Source organism: Manis javanica, chromosome 15 (assembly GCF_040802235.1).
Source record: "Manis javanica isolate MJ-LG chromosome 15, MJ_LKY, whole genome shotgun sequence".
Taxonomy (NCBI): Eukaryota; Metazoa; Chordata; class Mammalia; order Pholidota; family Manidae; genus Manis; species Manis javanica.
In genome coordinates this window covers 82,798,958-82,811,757 of record NC_133170.1, presented here as the reverse complement: position 1 = coordinate 82,811,757, position 12,800 = coordinate 82,798,958, and the positions used below count along the sequence as shown (strand labels likewise).

Genomic DNA, 12,800 nt, shown 5'->3' with positions numbered 1-12,800 from the left:
TGGCTCTGGTACCTCCAGGCTCTGTGACCCTGAGGAAGCTGGAGACCTCTCTGAGTGTCCATGCTTCTGTGACGGGGCTGTAAAGAAGAGAGTCACAGAGCAGATCCTGAGTCCTCCCAGAAGTGCTCCTAGCCATGATTAAGGAGAGACAACTGAACAAGCCTTCAGCTTTCTGGGCACAGACATTTCACCTTAAAAACAGAGGTTGCTTCTAAGTGTCCATCAGTAGAAGAATGGATAAAGAAGAGGTGGTACATATACACAATGGATACCATTCAGCCATAAGAAGAAAACAAATCCTACCAAACAAATCCAAAAACATGGATGGAGTTGGAGGACATTATGCTCAGTGAAATAAGCCAGGCAGAGAAAGATGAGTACCAAATGATTCCCCTCATTTGTGGAGTATAACAACGAAGCAAAACTGAAGGAACAAAACAGCAGCAGACTCACAGACTCCAAGAAGGGACTAACGATTACCAAAGGGGAGGGCTGGGGAGGGAGGCAGAAGGGGATTGAGGGGTATTATGACTGGTACACATGGTGTGTGTGCGGGTCATGGGGAGACAGTGTAGCACAGAGAAGACAAGTAGTGACTCTGTGGCATTCTAGGACAGTGACTTCAATGGCGTATGGTGGGGGACTTGATAATATGGGTGAATGTAGTAACCACAATGTTTTTCATGTGAAACCTTCTTAAGAGTGTGATCAATGATACCTTAATAAAAATAAAAATAAAAATAAAATAGAGGTTGCTTTTTTATTTGGCTTTCTGATACTTTGATGTTTGCTTCAATATAAAAGAATTTTTTAATTGCCTACTTCCCCTATGTGCTCAAACCCTAAATATTTGAAACTCTTGCTCTAGGAAGAGATACATGTTTAATCTGTGGCCTTGAGGACTCTATGATTATTGCTTGAAACCTGGTATGCTATCTATCAGAAGGCCCCTCTGAGGGCAGGCTCCTTTCCTAACCTCAGTGAGGGGTGTGGGGGGTGTCTCCCTGGCCTGAACCCCACCTCCCAAAGGACAGCCCAGAACCCAGGGCCCTCGCATTGAGAGGCAGGGTCCCTGTCCCTGGCTACCGAGGCCTGGGGTGGTGCCTCTGACTGTGTGCTGAGGAAAAGCCAGGAGCTGAGAGCCCCAGTTCTAGGGTCCTGGGCCTCCCATTGAATCTGGGCTCCACCATGTAAGCATACCAACCACTGAAGCCCTCAATCTTCAGTGTTTGCGTGGAGGAGCCAGGAGGCCACCCTAGGTCACATCTGTCTGTCTCCTAAGCCACATGCCCTGCCTGACACTGTGGATGAGTCACTTGCCCTCTTTGAGTACCAGCTTCCTTATCTGTAAAGCAGAGATGAAAACAAAAATATCAACAATCTCAGAGTTGTGCAAGAAAGTGTCTAGTGAGTACATGCTCCTTAAACAGTACTCAGTGTCACCACTGCCAGCGTCACTCCCCCAGTCCCCAGGAGAATGCTCACCCACCCTCCTCTGCTCCCCCCTTCTCCACATCCAGGCAGCACGAGGCATCAGAGCGCTGGGGCGTGCGCACAATCAACTATTTAATCAATTGGAGGTGGGCTTTGAGCAGCCCTGCAGGGCTCTTACCAGCTACTGTGCCATAGACAGCTCTGGGGCTAGTGCCCTGGTGTTGGAGTGGAAAGCTGGGATCAGGGCTAAGGCCCTTGGGCTGCCGAGGTCTCCTTGCAGGACCCCAATCCCAGAGAAGGCAGTACTCACAATGACAGCAGCCATCAAAGTTCCACTCCTTGTGCTGAAGAGTCTGAGATACTTGGTGCCCTTCAGACTATGAGTGGCCTGTGGGGCCAGGCTGGGCCAGACCCAGGCAGACAGACCTCCTGGGGAAGGTGCTTGGCTCCCTGCTTCAGGGCGGGCTGTTGGCTCAGGACCCTCGCAGGGGTGGAGGCTGGGGTGATCCAGGGGACATTGCTCCAAGTGCACATGACGTGTCAGCAGTCCGGCAAGTGCCTGTTCCAGGGATGTCTTGAGGAAGGGTGGAAGCACAGGGAGTGTGTGAGGCTGCTGGGGTGGATGAGCCCAGCAGGCTACCAACTAACCAGCTTCAGCTCAATGGTTTCTCCATCCTTGGGTCTGTAGTCAGCAATACCTGCAGACAGGTCAGGGGATGAGGGGCAGTTAACAGGGCAGAGCATCACACCCCCAACCTCCTGTTCTTGGCCCCTGCCCTGAGGCCAGGGTCTGTAAGATCCTGAAGGGATGGGAGTTAGAAGACTCAGCCACCCACATCTGCCTCACAGCTAAGTCCGCTGGGCTCTCCTGCTATACTGCATCCCCTAGACCAGCCTTTATCTGTAAAAGAGACCAGATCTGGGGTCTCCATCTGCCACCCCTTTATTTTCTCAATTTGATCAGAAGCCAAGCAGAGAAAGAGAGTGCTTTTTATTGGGCTCCCTCAGAGAGTCCCACCTTCTAGAAAGCACTTGGACCAATGCCTGGCACATGGTAAGTGCCCAAAGAAGTTTCAGGTAGCAGGAGCAAAGACAGATGACCTTTAAGACCTTTAAGAATCTGTCTGGTCAAACAACAACAAATGTTGGTGAGATTGTGGAGAAAGGGGAACCCTCCTACACTGCTGGTGGGAATGTAAATTAGTTCAACCATTGTGGAAAGCAGTATGGAGGTTCCTCAAAATGCTCAAAATAGAAATACCATTTGACCCAGGAATTCCACTTCTAGGAATTTACCCTAAGAATGCAGGAGCCCAGTTTGACAAAGACAGATGCACCCCTATGTTTATCGCAGCACTATTTACAATAAACAAGAAATGGAAGCAACCTAAGTGTTCCATCAGTAGATGAATGGATAAAGAAGATGTGGTACATATACACAATGGAATATTATTCATCCATAAGAAGAAAACAAATCCTACCATTTGCAACAACATGGATGGAGCTAGAGGGTATTATGCTCAGTGAAATAAGCCAGGTGGAGAAAGACAAGTACCAAATGATTTCACTCATACGTGGAGTATAAGAACAAAGGAAAAACTGAAGGAACAAAACAGCAGCAGACTCACAGAACCCAAGAATGGACTAACAGTTACCAAAGGGAAAGGGACTGGGGAGAATGGGAGGGTAGGGAGGAATAAGGGCGGGGAAAAGAAAGGGGGCCTTACGATTAGCACATATAATGTGGGGAGGGGGTATGGGGAGGGCTGTGCAACACAGAGAAGACAAGTAGTGATTTTACAGCATCTTACTACGCTGATGGACAGTGACTGTAATGGGGTATGTCGGGGGGACTTGGTGAAGGGGGGACCCTAGTAAACATAATGTTCTTCATGTAATTGTAGATTAATGATAACAAAACAACAAAAAAAAGAATCTGTCTGGTGATACACAAGATGCACATGACACCTTAGGATAAAAATTAAAACTGGAGACCCACTAAAGGCCCAGCAGGAGTCAGCTGCAGCCCCCTCCTCCACTCCACCACCCATTGTGCACACCCAGTGCCAGGCACGGGCCCTGACTGGCCTAAACCAGTCATGTGGTGATCCCTTTTCTCTAGCCAATGGTGTGCCCAGAACCGGGGCCATCTCCTAGCAATGGGTCCAGGAGGGCACCTGTGTCCCAGTTCCATCTGAGACAAGTTTTCCTCAGTCATAAAAGGCAACAGGCCCTGGGAAGACACAGAAGGAGGAGGAAGCCAACAAACAGAAGATGGTAGAGTCACAGGGAGACGGAGCTGGAGCCCGGGTTGCACTAGTGCTGAAGTCCTTGTTTCCTCTGGATTCTGGTCACATGGGACAATATATGTCCTATCATGTTGCAAAAGCGAATTTGCATTGTGTCTGTTACTTACAACCCAAGCACCTAGTGGATGGTATTTTCTATGTGGCTATTACAAAGAGAGATGCTAAGCTACATATACCAACACAGAAAGATGTCTAGAATAGATTAAGAATTTTTTTTAAGTTGCAAAATGGTATATAGAGCTGTGTCATCCAATACGTTAACATTAGCCAAATGCAGCTACTGAGTACTTGAAATCTTAGTATTAAAAAAAAGCATACAAAATGTCATTAGTAATTTTATACTGATTACATCTTAGAATGATATTTTGCATATATTGGATTAAATAAGATATGTTACCAATATTAGTTTCACCAACTAGAAAATTCAGGATCATTCATGTGGCTCACATTTTATTTCTATCAGACAGCATTGCTACAGAATATGGCTCCATTTTCATGAAAAAACAAACTCACATATTTAAAGAATTATCTGGAAGAAAATATGCAAAAAATTAAAAGAAGTTATTTCTGGATAGTGAATTATGGGTGATTTTAAATTTCTTTTTTTTTACCTGTCTGATTTCCTGGAGTTGCCACAATAACTTACATAAAGATTCTTAAGAATATAATTCAATATATTATAAGCAACCTTGAGCATCACTGATTATCCGAGGCCCAGGAAAAGCTAGGGTGAGTTGAGGGAGCCTTGTGGCAGGGACAGGGCTGGGGTGGGGACACATCCACAGGTGGCCAGCCACCAGACTCACCTTGCAGCAAGGGGTTGTCAGGGGCCTGGAGGAGCTGCCAGAACTCACGTTTCCCAGCTTTCTTCCCCATCACGGAGGTCAAGTAGGGGCCTGACATGGAGGCCTGGGTTCCATATCTACAAAAGGGACAGGGGAAGAGGGAGAAAAGGTGACTTTTGCTCCCATGGACCCAAGGGCAGAAGCAGAAGTACTCACACCAGGAAAGTCCTGTCCTCACCCTTGGGGCCAGAGCTAGCCAAGCCCTTCCTGTCCAGGGGCCTCATCTCTGCCCCTCTTCTTCAGCCCCACTGACACTGCCCTATTCAGGGACTTTATCCCCTCTGCATTGACCATGACCAAGGCCTAAGGGAAGGGATGCCTATTATGTTATCAACTGAGCAGCTGTCCCCTCTCTGGGGGCTGATTTGTAGGGGTGAGAATCAGAAGCTGCAGGCATCACATATAAGGTACAGCCCCTCATGAGAGAGGGTGGTGCCAGGTGCAGAGAGAAGCAGGAACATGGGGGACAGGGACAGAAACACCTGGTGCTGGCACTAGGTTCTGGAAGTGTCTGTGGCTCTGTGGCACTCCCCTCTTCCTGTGGCTGGGTTGCTCAGTCTCCTCTCTAACTCCACACACCCCATGCTCCCCACTACCAGAGAGGGTTGGAGCTCTATTTCTGGCCTATGCAACCAAGAGACTGCTTTCTCACACTCCTACCCCCAGTTCCTCACCTCCAACTTTGCATTTCTCCAACCCTTCTGGACGCTGCTGCTAAAGGATCCTCTTAAAACCCCATGGGTCATGTCCTTCCTCTCCAAAAGGCTTATTAATGGTTTTGTCTTAGAGAGAGAGGGTGTTTTAAGAAACAGAAACCCACTCAAGATGACTTAGTCAACGGGAAACTATTGTTTAGGGGATGTCATGGAGCTAGTCATTCCCTAACTCTGGGAGCCCCCCAGGCACACAGGTACCTTTCCGTGCATCTGCCTCTCTCTTCCTCTCTCTCCCTTTCTGTTTTTCTCTGTAGTCCAGCTTTCTCTGCTGTGCATTCACATGCCTCAAATGCGGCCTTCCCGCCTAGCCTCTGAACCCATTAACAAGAGAATCATTTCTCTGATTGGTGAGCCTGATGTCTTCTCAGAGGTCCTGGAGTTCTGAATAAAAATGTGAAGTCCTATTTTTTTCATTTTGATGAAAATATGCAAACATGAATGCTAGCAGGGCTTGGGTAATCTCAAGGCCTGGTACTGAGGCCTGCCAAGGGTGCTCAATGTGTGTGGCCATCTGGGACTGTACTGGCCCCAGCAGTACTGCTCTACCCACTGCAGACTACCAGGAAGAGAACCGAGGTGAGCGAATAGGAATGGAGTGTTCAGGACCAGGGAAGAGCCTATGACGCCACAGCTGCTTGTACAAACTCAGGCCTGATGGCAGCTCAATCCAAGGGAGGCTGAGAGCATCTGGCTCACCCGCGCAGCTGGCAGTGCACACCTGCTCCTCAGCAGAGAGTCCCATTTGAATGTTAACAGTTTAATAGTTCTCTTTGTTTTTAATTTGTAGAGCTGTTTAGGATCTATAGCTGTCTAGATCCAGAAAGGGAAAGGACTTTAAATAATAAACATAGTAGTACACATCTAAGCCACATTATAACAAAAATAACTTACTCTGGGATCTGGGAGTATTTTTGTCCTCTAAAGGGGTCTTTGCATATTTCTGGCTCAAATTCCCTGGCCCATATGACTTCAAGGCACCAAATGGGGACCCTTCTGGCTGCAAGATGTCCTTTGAGAACTCCAGCTGGGGACAGCAATCAGGGTCTTCTCAAACTGAGGCATATCTTTCTAGAAGAGATGTCTGGGGTCTGGGTGACCTGGTGGAAGGCACTCAACTTCTCTGGGCCAGATTCCCCACTGATAGTATAAGAATGTAAGAATCATGCCCATCTTATTTAGAACATGGACAAGGCTGGGCATAGAGCCGCGCTCCAGAAATGCTTGTTCTCGGACTTGTCAAATCTCAGGTGAAAAGCAAGTTTAAGGACATTGTCCAACCTCCACATTCTATAGGGGGCTTGCTCCAGGGTATTTTGTCAGACCAAGATCGATTGATAATAAAAATTCTTACTCTTATGAAAGCTAGCCTGTATTGACTGCTGACTGAGCATACAGAAACTATGTGCCCTGTGCTCCTTGTGCCCTATTCCTGGACTCTAGAGAGGCCCTGTGAGGAAGTGAGCGCAATGGATATCCCACTGAGCTGCAGCCAACAACAAGCGCTAGTCGGAGACTGGCCGGCCCTGGATTCCGACGCGGAGGCTCTGCCTCCGGAACCTGCCCTCCTGATGGCAGTGCTGGCCCAAGGCTGCCTGTTTCTGCTGCCACACAGGCAGCTCAGGCGTGGGGAAGGCAGAAGCAGAGCCTGGGCTGGTGCCTCTCCCAGGGGAACGCTCTCCTCCATCCCCTGTCCCATCCATGGGCTGTTTTAGGGAGAAGGCAACGCGTGGGCTGAGGGCCAGGAAGTGGCAGGTTCTCACATGAATCCTCCGAGCTTCTGGGCCTTCTTCAGAACATCCTCTAAGGAGGACCCAGCAGGTACAGAGATGGAGTGTCTGTATGGTGGCCAGATGCTGAGGACCTGCAGCATGACCCTGATGACCTCTGGCACTTGGATCTGTGGAGGCGTCTCCATAGTTGGCTCCAACATGGCTGTAGAGGGAGACAGGAAGGGGTGGCTCACGGGCGGGCAGAAGACCGGGGTGCTCATCTTCCTCCTCCCCTTGGAGACACCGTGGCCCATCAGGACCTCCTCCTTCCCTGTGGGCCCACCTCAGTCACCACCGCCACCTGGGCAGCTGGAATCTGCCTGCCAGTCCAGCCCTCCCATCCCTTAGCTCCCACATTCCCCGGCCACCCAAGGTCAGGGCCCTCACTGGCTTCTCTGCCTCCAGGATCTCCCCTCTCTCCCCCGCTGCATAGCATCCGAGGGGGCTCTTTCCGAACATACACTCGTGCTCATGTCACTCCCTGTTAACCTCTGAGAGTCTCCCCTCCTTTTCATTTTCCTTCCTGCCACTCCAGCTCATTCTCCCAGACCCATCTTCAGTCAGACACTTCCCCCAAATTCCAGTCTTTCACACCCTCTTGTTCCTGCTGGCCCCTCCTCCTTTCTGCTCCCTTCTCCACTGGCAAATCCCTCTCACCAACTCAAGTCTTTCTCCCAGATGAAGCCCTGATTCAAGCTGCTAACTGGGACTATGACATATCAGAGCTAAACAAAATGTGTCTCTCTCCTTACTCATTCATTCATTCAACCGTTTCTGTACTGGGTATCACACAGGGGCTGGAGATTCATGGGCAGCTCACAGCTCTTCATTTGGTGTCTCCCTCCCCACATTATGAGCTTCTAAAAGCTGTGACTGCATCTTAGCTGCCAGTGTGCCCCCCACACACCCACAAACCCCTGCGGACTTGGCAAATCAGGAACAAACAATCCCTACCCCTTGAAGAACCTCTACCCACTGCCCCTCACTGAGACATGCAGACTTAAATAGGCACTCTGCAGATTGAAAACAGTGCGGTTTCTGTGCAAGGTCTGGCTACCTCTTGGTTCCAGGCAGTCTGGTGAGATGAGATCTACATAGCTCTTGTGATTCAGGACGGGCAGCAGCTGGGAAATCATGAGAACATTCTGGAAGGCCCCATCCTCTAGGCTGGCCAACAGAGCAGCCCTTGCCTTGAGGCATGCTATGCTTAGCTCTACCTCGATTGTGGAGGAGGTCATCAGCAACTGGCAACAGAACAGAGACGAGGAAAAGGTGGGTCAGCTGGGGAAAGGAGCCAGGTATTCCAGCCCCTAACCAGTCCACCACCAGGGTGGACCATGGGCCCAGGGTCTCTTTTCCACCTGCAGTGCCAGAGGGGTGCTGTAGACATTCCCAAAGTGGCCCTCGGGGGTCTGGGCCTTCAGGATCTTGTCTTGCACTGTCTTGATGGCCAGGATGATCTGGTTCCTCTGATTGGAGTTGAAGTTGGAGCGCTCTAGACAGGTGAAGGCCAAGCCTGCCATGGCTGCTGTATCTGCAGGAAAGAGCCAGTTGGGGTCAGCCCAGGCAGGGCCTCGGGGCAACAGTCAGATCAGCATTTTAGAAAGTTTTCACTAGCCAGGTGGACCACCCCAGCCCCATTTGCCCATGACTTTCCCAGTAGGGTCACTGTAAGTCCAGTGTCCAGGACAAGCTGGATGGTTGTTCTCCCTACCCTGCCTACTGCTTGGAATGCTGGAGGCTGGGAGAGGTCAGGAGACAGAGGTTAGGAGGGACGCCTGGGAGGACTTTATCCTACATCACTGCTTTCTAAACCCTCCTGCACTTTGGAATCACCAGGGAAGTTTGGTGGGTCTGATTTAATATGTCCAGTGAGCTGTCTGGGACCTGGGTTTTTTTTAAGCCCCCAATCCCCACCCCTATATGATTTAGTCTGTCCACAGTGATTTTTCTAAAGCGTCTGAGATAAAACATGCCTTTTGCTGTCAGGAGCCCTGCCACCTTCCCTCTAGGCACCACCCCCCACCCCCTAACCTACTCCTTCCTACCCCCACCCTATGCAAGGCACACTCACTCACTCACAGAAGCCCAGGCCTAGAAGGGACAACAAATCACAAAGACAAGAAAGGGCATTGGAGGGCCAAGGTCACACAGTGAGGAAGCAGATTCAGAATCCAGGCCTCAGGCTTCCCAGCTCATATGACGATCAAATCATAGCTATCTATCCAGAACATTCTCCATACCAGGCACCATAGCAAGTCCTTTACTTACAAGGTATCCTCTAGAGATGTGCTGCTGGAAGGTTATTTTCCAGGAGAAGCTGAAACAGAAAGGCCAGCTGACTTGCCTGGAGTGTCCTACAGCGAGTGTGTGATCGCCCTGGGATCAGGACCCCAGTCCAGCTCCAACTTTGGCTCACTTAACCACACATGAACCCTTGCCATCTCGCCCCTAAAGGACTCTACAGGGAAGGGGGCCAGGGAAAGGTGAGCATGGGCCCAGGGGTTGGAGGCCTTCACTGGGGGCTTGGAGGAGTGTCAGCCTGGCCTCAACACTCACCCACAGAGAGGTGGCCCCAGGGGAGATGCAGGTCATGTTCCACAGCATGCAGGAGCTTGCCCACCACACTGTCATGGAGCCGCTTCTGGTGGACGCACAGGGCCAGGATGCCCAGGCTGTACTGATAGTAGCTGGTGTTGGGGTGGCCCCTGTGGTTGTGCCCTGGGAGGGAGAAAACCGTGGAGCAGGAGCATCCCAGCGGGCCTGAAGAGTTGCCTCTCTGCCCCCTCCCAGCAACCAGCCCAGCAGCACACAGGGCCCCACTGCACACACACCCCAACTCCCTCCTCTGGGTTGTGGGATCCTTTGTTCCTTCATTTCCTCAACCCATACTTGCTGGGGGACCACTACATGTTGGGTGCTGTGCTTGGAGAGACGACCAACTGGGGAAAAGAGGCCAGGCACACTGCAGTCACGGCCTCCAACCATAACCCAAGAGCACTGTTAGAGCTGAAGTCCGGACCAAAACCCATGGGGCAGTGTGCAGAGGTTTCTGAGTAGCCGGGGAGTCAGGGCAGGATTCTCTGAGGCAGTGATGCTGGGGAGGTGGGGCCGGGGGAGCCAGAGGTGGGGCAGGAGTGAGCTAGAAGAGGACAGAGACCTTCCAAATAGAGGGGACACTTTGAAGACCCTGGTTTGTGAGCTGACAGGTGGCCAGTAGCCAGTGTGGCCAGAGGGCCGTGGAGGCCCAGTGGGTGGACAGTCTGAAGAGGAGAAAAGGACAGACAGGCTGTGCCGGAGTGCTGAGAACACAAGCAGAGAGCAGCCTCTGCAGGGTTTAAGCAGTGCTCATGAGGTCAGATTTATATTTAAAATGCTCACTCTGGCCGCCATGTGCTGGGTCTGGTCAGGAGACAGGAACGTTAGCAGAGAGGTTGAGGAGGAAGCAGTAAGGAGGCTGCGCAGTTGTCCCAGAGGTGGACAGCAGCGGGCCTTGCCAGGCTTGAGTAAGGATGGCTCCTGGGGCAGGCCCAGGTTTCTAGGTGGACATTCAGACAGGCAGAATGAAGGACAGGAAAGGAGCCTAGGGGGAAAATGCGACGTTCTGATGCAGCAGCTTCAGCAGGGAATGTTGTCTGGTGCCCTCACACGCCCGGCAGGCTGCATCTCCTCACCAATGGCCTTCTTCTCGTCCTCCAGGAACCGCTTCAGTTTTGAGACCAGCCTGTCCCCCTTGTGGCCTCCGGCAAATTCGCAGTTGGCCCTGAGAGCGAGCAGGTAGAGGGCCAGTTGGCCCATGGAGGGCTTGTCCCTGCTGTATTCGCTGGTGCCAGACCTAAGACAAAGCCAGTTAACAATACTCCTATAAGAAAGTGCTGCCCCAGTAAGCCTGGCTTGGGGTGCCCCTAACAAACATCACAAAGTGGAAACAAACCTAACACTTGGAAACCTTGCTAGAACTGCCAAAGGCAGGTGTAGTCAGCTGTGTGAGTCATAAGTTGCATAACACATATGTGTGTCCTTGAGAAATTAAACTCAAGGACAAACTCTGAAGGCTCCTGTATCCAAATGACATGGGCCGGCCCCACTATTTCGGTCACACGTCACCTGTGCATTCTCCCCTTTCTTTCCTCTCCCTGCCCTGTGTCCACTTCTGGAGAGGAACCAAGCAGGAGATGCCCCGTGGTGCTCCTGATCCTTCATGTCTCATTCAACCTCACACTGGACCTCAGGAAAGGCCTCCCCTTAATGACCCCTGGAAAGGGAACACAGGGTCAGATGCTGCTTCTGGGCTCAGTGTGGAAGATTGCTGTCATGGATTAGCGACGTCTGCCTCAGGTACAGGACGGTGCATTAACAGCACAAGGGCCCTAAATTGGCATCTCCAGTCTAGTCAAACAAACTCCATTCTAAAGTTGGAGAAAGGCCCAAAGGAGACAGAACTTGCTCAAACTCCCAATAAAGCAATGACGGGCCCAGACCAGGATGCAGTCTCCTGTTTCTTAGGATGTGAAGCATGACATGGGGACAGGAGAAGAGAGAATATGGCAATACCCCAGGAGGTTCTGCTGGTAATCAAGCTTGAGGTGGTGCAGGTAAAGGGCCTCCTTGGCCCCGGCCTGCACGCTGGAAAGGCGTAGGCCCACGTAGACACTGGGGTTCAGGTGCTCCAGGGAGAGCCGGTCCATCCAGGGCAAGAGGAGCTGGCCCAGCCTCTCCTGAAGCTTGCTGTCCTCCCCTGGTATATCTTAGGAAAGAGAACAGGCCACGTGAGGTTGCAGGCCAGGCCATCAAGAAGGAACTGCTTTTTCCTTCCCAAGGCTTTCTTCAGGGAGTGAATATCCCTACTCCACCTCCACCCACCACATACCCTATTCCTATGGGGAAATGTGGCTGTTTGAAAGGGAACAGGGGAAAGCAGGTATCCCAAAGGGGCACTTGGAATGGGTTAGGGAGAGATGGGGAGCCACGGGCTGAGGAAGCTGGTACCAGGCAACCATCTGCCATAGGAGCAACAGAGAGACTGGAATCAAGCCTCATGGTATGCCCCAGACACCCCACCTGACCTCAGCAGGTCCTTACACCAGCCCTGTGACACAGGTACTGTCATCATCGCTTTGACAAAAGAGGAAACAGAAGTTCGAAGTCATGTCATAGCTTATGCAAGGCCGCAGAGCCATGGATAGACCCGCTGGCAACGCCTCTGCTCTCTGGTGCCGTGAAGGCATATCCTACCTGTTCACAGAAATTCCAGCCCATACGTGCAGCATGTTACACATCTAATTTTAAAACAGCAGACTGCCTGCCGCCTTACTGGGGCTGCCTGCTGAAATTCCTTTGTGCAGATAGCAAAATCAACCTTTTCTGTCTCCTGTTTAGGTCATGAGGCCCTAAGAATGAGAGGTAAATTGTTCCTTTGCAACCATTTATCAGTTGTGCTTTGGGTTTTGATGGAAGCTGTGTAACCAAAATACCTGGGGAAGCAGAAGGCAGCTCCAGCTGACCTTCCTCCCTTAGGGGAGGACCTGAGCTGAGCAGGTGGCCTTAGAGGCCCTTTGGACTTCCCCCCCTCACTGCCTCGCAGCTGCTGCAGGGCTCCAGCTGCCTCCACGGTACCACATCCCAGGATGCTGGGCAGGCCGCGCCTCCTGGGGACTGAGTGAAGGAACTGCCTGGCAGGCACCCGGACCAGGCTTCCTGTCACGTAGCCCGTTTCTCCTGATTTGG

General features: G+C 51.3%; 1 protein-coding gene across 4 annotated transcripts in view; it reads right to left on the bottom strand.

Annotated features, from left to right (window-relative positions):
• Positions 1-746: 746 nt before the first annotated feature.
• The window catches only part of TCN2 (transcobalamin 2), a 31,490-nt gene continuing 19,436 nt past the window's right edge, over positions 747-12,800 (bottom strand). For all 4 annotated transcript variants that reach the window (XM_073223698.1, XM_073223700.1, XM_073223701.1 and 1 more), the window contains exons 5-12: positions 11,628-11,820; positions 10,748-10,908; positions 9,633-9,794; positions 8,435-8,607; positions 8,131-8,317; positions 7,065-7,236; positions 4,550-4,665; positions 747-2,132 (exon numbers count right to left, since the gene is read on the bottom strand). In XM_073223698.1, the coding sequence (XP_073079799.1) occupies positions 2,071-2,132; positions 4,550-4,665; positions 7,065-7,236; positions 8,131-8,317; positions 8,435-8,607; positions 9,633-9,794; positions 10,748-10,908; positions 11,628-11,820 (1,226 nt within the window). In that variant the 3' untranslated portion in view covers positions 747-2,070. The remainder of the gene's footprint in view (positions 2,133-4,549; positions 4,666-7,064; positions 7,237-8,130; positions 8,318-8,434; positions 8,608-9,632; positions 9,795-10,747; positions 10,909-11,627; positions 11,821-12,800) is intronic.